Source organism: Furipterus horrens, unplaced genomic scaffold, assembly GCF_987537825.1.
Source record: "Furipterus horrens unplaced genomic scaffold, mFurHor1.1.pri manual_scaffold_6, whole genome shotgun sequence".
Taxonomy (NCBI): domain Eukaryota; kingdom Metazoa; phylum Chordata; class Mammalia; order Chiroptera; family Furipteridae; genus Furipterus; species Furipterus horrens.
In genome coordinates this window covers 133,369,703-133,381,758 of record NW_028327176.1, presented here as the reverse complement: position 1 = coordinate 133,381,758, position 12,056 = coordinate 133,369,703, and the positions used below count along the sequence as shown (strand labels likewise).

Below are 12,056 nucleotides of genomic sequence, written 5' to 3'. Positions count from 1 at the left end.
AGCTACAGAGCCTGGGCAGGGTGATATGGAGGGTCTGCTGTTGCCCATGCAGCAGACCCCCCCTCTCTTCGCAGCTGAAGGGTCCAAGGGAAAGACGGAGTCGATACAGCTTGGCTTCAGGTGCGCCGCAGGAGTTGCCGGTGTTGACTACAACGTCAAACCGCCTTAGGGACTCCGGCTCCGGATTTTCTGTCGGGGTTTACTCCCTTAGCCTTTCCCCAGAAGAGGTATGCCGCAAGGCAGCGGAGGTTTTTTGGAGTCAGAGTTTTCCTTCTCTGATGTACCCTGACTGGAAGATCGAACCAGCGACACTTAGCTCGCAGGCCGACGCTCAATCCACTGAGCTAAACCAGCCAGGGTTCTAGGACAGGTATATTTGTTTTTATTTTGCACATGATGTGTTTTTTCTTCACATTGTAACCACTTACTATATTACTTTTATTTATATATATATTTTTAAAGATGTCATTTGTTTTTAGAGAGAGGGGAAGAAAGAGAAAGAGAGGAAGAGAAACATCAACGTGTGGTTACCTCTTGCACGTCCCTGACTGGGGACCTTGCCCACAATCCAGGCATGTGCCCTGACTAGGAATTGAACTGGTGACCTCTCAGTCCGCAGGCTGGCACTCAGTCCACTGAGCCACACCAGCCAGGGCTATTTTTATATTTTATTTTATTTTATTTATTTAATTTTTTTTAGAGGGGGAAGGGGTTTGAAGGGATGAAGAAACTCTGACCAACTCGAGGGCCCGTCAGAGCAAGGGGAAAAGAGAAAGAGGAAAAGGGGAAGAGGAGAAAGAGAAAAGGAAAAAAGGAAAAGGGGGAAGGGGAGAAGGAAGGAAGGGAGAGGGAGTGGAGACCCCTGGTCACCCAGAGGGGCCCATAGGAATCGCCTCTATTTTTATATTTTAAAAAGATAGTTTGAGAGGACTTATTTATAGGGACATTCAGCAATTGAAAATGTGAGGTCATGCCCTTGTATGTCATGACCAAGTATGTTAAATTTCCTTGCTTCCATTTTTATGAAATTCTTTGTGTGGCCTTCTATAAATAACAGAGCTAATACTGATAGAAATTGTTTCAAGGTAACATCCTTTCCCCATCATTGTTTTGTTCACAATTAGGTGTTTTTATAAGAGAATGCCCAGTAATTTGGGAGACTTTGTAAGAACTCAGGTGTAAGGTGACCTCCTCTTTTCAGATTGATAACTTTGGAAAAAATTACTATGTTTTTGTATATGGTATTTTGTGTTCAAGCTGTACTCTTGTAGATAACTGCTTAGGTGAAACTCCTTAGGATAAATTTATAGTATTGTACTTGCTGGGTCAGGGTATGTCACTTTGTGCAGCAGCAAGGGCTGTACATGCATACTAGCAATATGAGACCTTTACACACTTTACAGTTTTCCTTGTTATACTTATGGACATTCTGAGCCCAGGCACTAGAATTTTGTGGTCGGTTTCATCACATGTCTAAGTGTGCTTGTATACTTGGGATCTGTTTTATTTATTAGTGGCTGGAGCCTTTGTAGGGATAACCTTATTTCCAGGAATTCATTTCTCTATCCTTTCCTCAAGGGAGTTGGCAGTTTTGTATACTAACTGCAGTTTTTTGTTTTGTTTTGTTTTCATTTAATTCCTATATTATATTTCAGAGCAAAGGAGCTGGGGGAAGCATTGGATTCCCTGGAAGAGTGTTGAGATCCTAAAACTTAGGTTTATTTTTCAGAGAAGCTGTGTAGCCTTTTATTGGATTGGCCAAAAAATTTGTTCGATATTTTTCTGTAAGGTGGCTCTAATAGCACTTAGTTATCTTGAACTTCATTCAAAACAATTTTGTTAGATTGTATTGTGGCAGCTGTCATATCAGCGTGCATTAAAAAAAAGCCTTATCAAAATTGGTCAATTTTTGTGTAGCCATTTTAATATTGAAGATGGAAGAAAATAAGCAACTTTTTCAGCATATCATGCTGTTATTTCAAGAAAGGAAAAAAGGCAACTGAAACACAAAAAAGATTTGTGCAGTGTACAGAGAAGGTGCTGACAGATCAAATGTGTCAAAAGTGGTTTGTGAAGATCTATGCTGGAGATTTCTCTCTGGATGATGCTCCGTGTTTGGGTAGACCAGTTGAAGTTGACAGATCAAATCAAAACATTAGTTGAGAGCAATCAACGTTATACCATGTGGGAGACAGTCAACATACTCAAAATATCCAAATCAATAAAGTTTTTGGTAAAAATGAAAAATGTGTCTTTTATTTTATAGAAAAAAATAAACAGACTTTTTGGCCAACCCAATACATGGAATTGGTACCAGTCCTTTTATCTCAGACCCTGGTGGACTAATACTTATTTGTTATAGCCTTTACGTTAAATTGACTCTTGATTCTCTACTGCGAAAAAATCGCACTGTGTTTTATAAGATAAACTCACTTATGAAGTCTGGAAATTGCTTATTTTGATTCCAAGCTAGAGCTCTTGGCTGTTCTGCAACATTGCAAACAAATATTGTGTACAATGTCACATGGATCTTTTGTTTGGCTTTTTTCTCAGGTATGGACACCTCAAGATCGCCAGTGTATCCTGAATACTTTAGCACAGTTACTTCTGGATAAGGACTATACTGTGCTGATTGGTCGCCATCTGCGCCCTATCCTTTTGGATTTGCTAGAAAGGAATGCTGATGCCGTTAAAGCTGGAAGCCAAGTCAACCATGATCTTCATGAACGACTCTGTGTCTCGATGAGCAAACTCATTGGTAGCCATCCTGATGTCCTCCCGTGAGTAACAGTTCTATTCTTCAAGTTTCTCTGTGAGGTGGTAGAACCTGTCCTCTTCTGGGAAGTTAGGAGGAGTCTGAGCTGAGAATGGAAGAGGAAAAATACAGAAAGGAAAGAGATAAGTGGTACTGTTTTATAAAAATAATCACAGAGAATTCAGTTATCCAGCCCAGTTCAGTGACCATTTACTAAGGTTTCTTTTATGTCATGGCCACCAAGACAGAAAAATGGCCCAGATGTGTCTCCTGCCGTCAAGGATTATATCATCTGGCAAGACATGCATGTAAGGCATATTTAAATATGTTTTAGCTGAGACTTACAGCATCCACTTCACGGGGATGAGATGTGTTGCTTGTTGGGGTAAGCTAAAGGAGGTGGGTTAGTAGACTTCTAGGATTCTTTTTTGCTTTCTGTAAATCTCTCCAAATCAGTATGGTAAGGAGTTGTGTTAGAACTGGGTTCTAATATAGTCCTTTTTTAACTTGCTTCATTTCCAGCCTAGGCTGCTTCACCACTCCTTAGGCAACATGGTAATTCCCCCACGCCCAGGAGGTCACCGTATTGATACTGAACTTAGTACATAACACATTACAGCCCAGAACTTCTGGGCTCAGACAGGCCTCCTCCCTCAGCTTCTGAAGTGCCTGGGACTACAGTCATGTGTCACCACACTTGACTTTCTCTTTTAAATTGATAGGAAGATATAGTTTGTGTAGAATAGCCGTAAGAGGCAGGAAAATTAGTGTGAATGGTTTTTTAATTGAGAAGGTAAAAATCTTTTAACATAAATAATGTTGTTTTTTGTACTAATAGGAGCATCTCTTGTATCCATATCTTATTTTTTTAGTCTTCATCAAGACAGTAAGTACCCTTGGGTTTGTTGGAAGTATGGTCTCTAGTCTGGCCCTTGAATGAGGGAATTAGAAATGAAAGCTTTGGGGAAAACCATGATTTTTATGAGCTTTTCTAAAAAGGGAGGAAAGAAATAGGCCTGGTTTAATGAAACTAGAAAATATACAACAAAGTTAAGATCATCATCATCATGGTTTGGATTAATTGAGGTTTAGGATTATGGCCTCTTTTGGTAATCATTTAGGTGTACTTGACTGTGGTACTATTTCACAAGGTATGCTAGTCAGTCCTGTAGGATTGACATGTGGGTAACTTGAACGCTATCTTCTCTTAGGGTTTTATGGTGAGTGCTTCTGGAATCATTAAAATGATGGATTAGCTATATCTGGTCTCGCATCAGCTTCAGATTTTATTTTCTTATTAAATGAATGTGAGGCACATTCCTGCTTTTTTTGTTTACATTTTTTCAAGGCAGTATATTTTATTTTATATTTTATTTATGCACCTGCCTTGTCCCAAAATGATATAATGCAGCTTACAAAGGTGCCTGTGATGGAGTAACTTAAAAACGAGGGGAAAAAAAGCTGTGTGTAAATGGTGAGTCAATACATGATGTGAAATGAACTATAGGTAGTGATGTGGAATGGGATTTTGATTTTTAGTTTTAAGAAATATAGCTAGTTATAGCTAGTTAATTTAATATGTGCTTCAAATTTCTGTAGAGGAAATTAAGTTACCTAATGTATTAGTAATTAACATATATTTTTGATATATATATTTTTATCCTTAGCCAAGGACATGCTTATTGATATTAGAGAAGGGAGGGAGAGAAACATGGATGTAAGAGAGAAACATCAATCGGTTGCTTGCAGCACACACCCTTACTGGGAACCAAACTGGTGATTTTTCCTTTCACAGGCTGGAGCTCAATCCACTGAGCCACACCAGCCCCCTTTAAGGCACACCCTTAACCATGGCACGCAAATCTTGTGGAAGATGCCTTTCATTAGCAATGAGGAATACCACAACAACTGCTCTTGTATTCTATAGACATTGCCGCCAGCCCTTAAAGGTTAGGTGCTAATCCCATTTTGCAAATGAGACTGAAGCTCAGAGATGTTAAATAGCTTGCTAGGAAGTGGAGAGCTGGAATTCATTCCTAGGTTGGCTGCTTCCAAAGCCTTTGTGTCTTTTTCTGCCTTGTGGTGCGCCTACTCATGCTGTTGGAGCCATTCAGGTATTTGTTGAATGAGTCATACAGAACTTGATCTAAACAGTACATTATATAGTTTATGATTAGAATCCTAGGAGGAAAAGAATAATCACCCAAGTTCATTTGGATTGGGTTAGTTTCTTGGCTTCAGTTCTGTGTTTGCTGCGAGTTTGTTTTGGGCATGTGGATGAACATCTATGCTCAGTTGTGGTCCTTTGTGAACAACAGCAGATAGACTTCTGTAGTAGAGCATGCTCCATATGTAAGGCAGTGTATGTATATGAACAGTCAATTATATTGAAATCATACTGGCATAGAGCAGGATGAGGGACCAAAAGTAGTTATGCTTTTATATACCTCTGTTTCAAAACTATATTCAGAAATGCTGTAAAGGTAATAACTTGCATTTAATTGTAGACTTTTCTTCCTTTCTGAGAATTATTTTACTTATTCTGACAGCATTTTTGTGATGAAAAGAACGTTCATTTTTAATTACAAAAGTAATAAATCAAATAATACTCAATACAGGATTGTAAAAAGCAAAATAGCCTTTCCACCCTCAAGTCCTCTTCTCTAGAGATAATTGCTATTAATAGTTTGTTATGTTTCCTCCCAAGTCTCTTTTCTTTTCCTCACTCTTGCACGCACCTGAGTGGCACACTAATGTGTTTATCTGCACACATTTTTAAAACAGCTTTATTGAGATAATATTTATATAAGTGTATAATTCAGTGGTTTTTAGTGTAATCACAATATATGCAACCATCACCACAGTCAATTTTAGAACATTGGTTCACCTATTTTAAAAATAAAAATCTTAATAAAATTAAAAAATGAATATTTAATAATATACTAATCCTAATAAAAATTACATATAACTTTTGACTTGCATCTTGTTTTGATTTTTTAAATTATTTATTTGTTTGTTTATTTTATTTTTAGAGGGGAAGGGAGAAACAGGGAGAGAAACATCACTGTGTGTTTGCCTCTCACTTGTACCCCCAGCCGGGGACCTGACGTGCGACCTAGTCATGTGCCCTTACTGGGAATCGAACCAGCGACACTTGGCTCGCAGGCCGACGCTCAATCCACTGAGCCACAGCAGCCAGGGCTTACATCTTGTTTTTAAATGGTCACTTTTGGACATCTTTGCATGTCAGTAAATAAAACTTTTAAGAGTTGCATAGTACTTTTTACCTAATATTTGTTGGGCGTTTAGGTTGTTCCTGAATTTTTTATGTATAATGGAATATTGAATATTCTTGGTCATGAAAATTTGTGGGTTTGCAGTGGGGATTAGGAATGTGGATTCTGAAACTGAGTGGTGATATTTTAGTGATAGTGTATATTTACATAGGACTATATAGTGTTTATGTATATACACATTTTTTTTTAAGTTTTTAAATTTTATTCCAAAGGCATTTGGGAGAGATTTAAGTGTTTTAAGGATTTTACTTATTTTTAAAGAGGGGAAGGGAGGAAGAAAGAGGAGAGAAACATCAATGTGTGGTTGCCTTTAGAGCACCCCCAGCTGGGGGACCTGGCCTTCATCCCAGGTACGTGCTCTGACTGGGAATCAAACCAGCAACCCATTGGTTCACAGGCCCGTGCTTAATCCCCTGAGCCACACCAGCCAGGGCAACATTATCTTTTTAATCTTCATACTGTGACATATTCAGACACTGTTAGTCCCATTTCAAATCTGTGGAGTGGTTAACTAAGTTGTTCTCAGTGTCAGAACCAGAGCTGGACCACAAGTCTTATTTATAGATGCTAGAAGTAGTTTGATAAGTTGACTAAGGGAATGACTCATCCAAAATTTAATAGGTAATCTTGTTGTTCCTTGTTGCATTTTTAGACCAATTGACTTTCTTACCCTAGGAAAGAGACCCTTATCCTCAGTCTTTGGATTGTCTCTAGGGAAAACTCTGGTCATGTTTTTCTCTGGCTAAAAGTACTTTATTGGTCCATCCATCATTACTTAGAATTTTAGAGTACTCCCTGGGTCTCTAGAAAAAAGGGTCTATACTCAAATAAGTTTGGGAAGGAATAGCGACCAGTTCCTCTTACAGTGGACTGCAGTTCTCTTCTCACTCTTGCCTCACAGGTTTAGTGCCAGTGCACTGTGCTCACTTCCCCCTATCCTCTCCTCAAAGACCCCTTGGGTCAGGTTGATCACTTGGTTACTGTTATATGCCTACATGTTTGTATGTTCCTGCCAGCATGGGCTGCCAACACCAGCTGCTCAGGAGCTATTAGAATATATACCAGCCTCCCACACCACAGCTGTCTAAGCCAGAGCTGAATCTTGTAAGACCCATTTGTCCAGTCTCCTTCAGAGCATCTTGAGCGGTAATTTACTAAGCCTCTATTCCTGTTTGCCTGACTTGCTTATTGAAATCCAAGGCTTCCCACCAATCTCCTCAATTCTCATGTTTGTTTTCTCCCATCCAGCTGATGCCTAGGCCTCTTCTGTCACCCAAACTCTTGTGCCCTCTGTCTGCTTCATAACCTGCACACTCTTACATACTTTTAGCTTCTTCTCTGGACTTTTCTTTTGCCTCCTTGCTTTCACCGATGTGTGATGGTGTGATGGTCTGAAGGATACCGTGTCCCTTTTTGTACTCAAATGGGGGCTCTTTAATTTCACCTTCCACATCCCTCATGGTCATCATGTCTAGTGGGTCTCCTTTATTTTCTGTGATTTTTTTTTGAACATTCTTCTCCTATCCTGTATAACGTGTCTGTGGCACCTGCTCTCTTCTGCCTTATTTTCTGCTGCTGCTTTATTGTGATCAATGACCAAACACCAACACCCTAGTTCTTCCTTAGAATAACTTGGCATCTGGCTCACAATCTTTTTCCAGCCTGTTTTTATCTTCACACTTGGAATAGTCATACAATGTGACTGCTTTATTCCTTGACTAGCTTATCTCCAGTGACATTCTTTTTCATTCCACGTACCCTGCTCACTGCAGTGGTGACACTGTGGGCCTAACTTGCATCTGCACCATCCATCAACTTTGAAATTATTGACTCAGATGTCCCATTCCCATCTCTTATCTCACCAGTTCACTTGCTCTAGTACATTTAACACAGTTCTTTCTCCTCACTGGGACTGCCAACTCTTTCCTCCTGTTTATCACCCCCTTCCTGTACATACCTTCTTATACAGTGTGAAATTCTATTTTCCACATTATGGTTGCTGTCTTTCTATTACTTAATGCTCCTGTGTCCATCTTAGTGCTCATGCCTATGTAGAAAACTCCAGCTCTTGATGACTTCACCTTCTTCATGTCTGCCGTAGAGCAACTGCATCACATATGTGAGCATGGCACTTAGGTATGGATTCAAATAGCCAATCTACACTTAGTTTTGTGACCCGGAGCAAATAACCTAACCACTTCATACTTAAGTTTCCGTAACTGTGTATTGGGAGTAGTGATACCTACTGTTGATAGCCTCTGCGTTCTACTCCCACTCCGTTGTAGACATGGTTAATGAGAGCACAGAAGAAGCTAAACCAATAACTTCCATCGTGGACGAACACAGGGCACAGAGGAGTTTGCTTTTGTTCCATCATTCTACTTTGTGTATCTATGAACTTGACCGTTATAGATAAGTGAAATCATACAGTATTTGTCCTTTTATGATTGGTTTATTTCACTTAGCATGATGTCCTGAAGGTTTATCTGTGTTGTATGTGATGGGATTTCCTTCCTTTTTAAGGCGGCACAGTATTATGTTGTACGTATATACCACTATTGATTTATTCATCTGTTAAAAGATATTTGGGTTGCTTCTACCTCTTGGTTGTTGTGAATAGTGCTGTTATGAACATGGGTATGCAAATATCTCTTCAAGATCCTAATTTCAGTTCTTTTGATAATATACCTGCAAGTGGGGTTGCTGGAGTATATGGACCAGTGTGTCATCTGATAAACTATATTTTATAATTAAAATAATGTTTGCTTGGTAGGGGGAAGAAATATGGTAGTTCTATTTTTATTTTTTCAAGGAACTTCCATACTGTTTTACATAGCGATTGCATTATTTTACAGTCCCACCAACAGTGCACAAGGGTTCCAACTTTTCTATATCCTCACCAACAATTTCCATTTAAAAAAAATATGCTTTATTGATTATGCTGTTACAGTTGTCCCAATTTCTTTTCCCTTTGTTCCCCTCCACCCAGTGACGTCCCTCCCTCCAGCTGTCCCCCCCCTTAGTCCATGCCCATTGGTTGTGCATATAGTTCTTCTCAACATCTTCCTGTCTACTCCACTCCCTCCTACTATGCTTCTTAATTCCTGTACCATCTCCCTTCCTTTCCCTACTTCCCTCTCCCTGCTGACCTCCTGCATCATGTTCCCCATACCTATAATTCTTTTCCCACTCTTGTTGCCTACTTAGTTTGCCTTTGTTTCGATTCCCCAGCTCTTGTTGATAGTTGCGGTACAGTTTTCATTTTAATGTTCATAGTTTTGATCCTCTTTCTCCTAAACAAGTCCCTTCAACATTTCATATAACAGTGGTTTGGATCTGATGAACTCCTTCAGTTTTACTTTGTCCTGGAAGCACTTTCTCTGCTCTTCTATTCTGAATGACAGCTTCTCTGGATAGAGTAATCGTGGTTGTAAGTTTTTGCTTTTCATTCCTTTGAATATTTCTTGCCAGTGCCTTCTTGCCTGCACAGTTTCTTTTGAAAAATCAGCTGATAGTCTTATTGGGACCCCTTCATACATAATTCTCTTCTCTCTTGCTGTTTTTAAGATTCTCTCTTTATCCTTAATTTTTGAAATTTTGATTATAATGTGTCTTGGTGTGGTTCTCCCTGAGTCCAGTATTTTTGGAACTCTGTACTTCCTGGACCTGTAAATCTATTTCCTTCCCCAAGTTAGGGAAGTTCTGCTTCATTATTTTTTCACATAATTTTTCAATTTCTAGTTGTTCCTCACTTTCTGGCAACCCTGTGATTTGGATGTTGGCCCGTTTATAGCTGTCCCATAGGCTTCTGATCCTCTCCTCATTTCCCTCACTTTTCGTTTCCTCTTTCTGCTCTAGTTGACTGTTCCTTCCCTGTGTTCCGATTTGTTGTTTTGATCCCTGGTTTTCCTTTCCTCACCATTTGTTTTGTATGTGTTTTTGTTCATTTCAGCAGGACTAGCCTTCATTCCTTCCCTTTCTTGTTTAAGATCTGCTGTTAGGTCTGTAAGCTTTCTTATAACCAGAGCTCTGAACTGTGCCTCAGAAAGATTATCTATCTGCTGGTCCGATAGATCATATACAGCATTCCCTCACTTATGCGGGTATTACGTTCTAGACACCCCCCCTCCCCCCTGCCCCACAATAGGTGAAAATCCGTGAAATAGGAACCTTATATTTATTTTAGTATTTATATATATTTTAAGGCTTTATAAACCCTTCTCACACACTTATAAATCGTTCCCAGTCCCTTATTAACCTTTCCCACTCCCTTATTAACCTTTTCCACACTTTTATAAACACTACTTATGTTCTTAAACATATTCTGTACTCTTAAATCTACGTAACTTTAACAACATGCGTATACAGTACCGCAAAATCCCGTGATATAGTGAAAAATCTGGATAAATAATTAAATATAATATTTTAAAAAATCCCGCGATACAGTGAGGCTGCGATAAATGAACCACAATATCGAGAGGGACTACTGTATTTGCTGTCCAGTCAGCTGCGTGATTGGGATCTCTATCATGATCCCTGCCATCCTGACAGTTTTGTGTTTACCTTTGCTTCCTGGGTGGGCTGTCACACCTCTTACGCTATAGGAGGTAGAGCCCCGTGCACTCATCACTACCGGGCAACTTTTCTCACCATACAGTGGCGCTTTGTGTGGGGAGGGGGGTCCAAGATGGATTCCTGCTGTTCGCTGAGAGACTGGGAGCCTCCTTCTCCATCCCCACGCCCTCCAGCCTTCACAGTCCAAGGCCATGGGGGTCTGCCTTCCCTGGCATTGGAATCGTGAGCTGATGGGTTCGGTCTGCAGCCAGGGGTGTTCCCCAAGCACTTCTTGCCTCCTCTAAAATACGGGTGTTTGTGCTTACCGCTGTCCCACCACTGTCCCTGCAGCTGCCTCTGTTGCCATAGCTGCCGCTGCCATCACAGCTTGACCTCTCCACCCCGGCTTCGCCCTTCCTCATCCAGACGAGCACCACTTGTTTATAACTTCATACGTTGGACTTCCATGTAGCTTTATTTTCTGGAACTTCTGGTTATTTATGGTTTTGCGGTAGTTGTAGTCCTTTTTAGTTGTGGAGGGAGATGGAGCGTGTCAGTCTAGGCCTCCATCCATCTTGGCTGGAAGTCCTGTTTGTTAGTTTATTAATGATAGCCATTCTGACAGGTATGAGGTGATATCTCATTGTGGTTTCAATTTGCATCTCTCTTATGGCTAGTGATGTTGAGCATCTTTTCATATGTCTTATAGGCCATCTGCATGTCCTCCTTGGAGAAGTGTCTGTTCAGTTCCTTTGCCCATTTTTTAATTGCATTGTCTGTTTTCCTGGTGTTGAGTCATTAAGAGTTCTTTATATATTTTGGAGATCAGATCCTTGTTGGATGTATCATTGGCAAATAAGTTCTCCTGTACGATCAGTTCCCTTTTCATGTTGCTGATGTTTCCTATAGCCACGTAGAAGCTTTTTAATTTGATGTAGTCCCATTTGTTTTTCCTTTATTTCTCTTGCCCTGGGAGATGTATCGGCCAAAATATTGCTAGGTGGGATATCTGAAATTTCCCTGCCTATGTTTTCCTCTCGAACTTTTATGGTGTCAACAACTTACATTTAAGTTTTTTATCCATTTTGAGTTGATTCTGGTGTGTGGTATAAGTTAGTGGGCTAGTTTAATTTTTGTGCATGTACCAGTCCAGTTTTCCCAACACCGTTTATTAAATAGACTTTTACCCATTGTATGCTCATGTCCCCTCTGTCAAATATTAATTGACCGTAGAGACTTGGGTTTATTTCTGGGCTCTCTATTCTGTTACATTGATCTATGTCTCTGTTCTTATGCCAGTACCAGATTGTTTCGATTACAGTGGCATTGTAGTATAGTTTGATATAGCGTATTGTGATCTTTCCTATTTTGTTCTTCTGTCTCAAAATTGCTGAGACTATTTTGGGTCTTGTTTGGTTAAAGGTTTGTCAATTTTTTTTTATCTTTTCAAA

General features: G+C 39.8%; 1 protein-coding gene across 1 annotated transcript in view; it reads left to right on the top strand.

The window, feature by feature from the left end:
• MDN1 (midasin AAA ATPase 1) overlaps positions 1–12,056 on the top strand; it is a 160,646-nt gene that overhangs the window by 3,887 nt on the left and 144,703 nt on the right. The window contains exon 2 of the mRNA XM_090279673.1: positions 2,554–2,780. Within this exon, the coding sequence (XP_090135799.1) occupies positions 2,554–2,780 (227 nt within the window). The remainder of the gene's footprint in view (positions 1–2,553; positions 2,781–12,056) is intronic.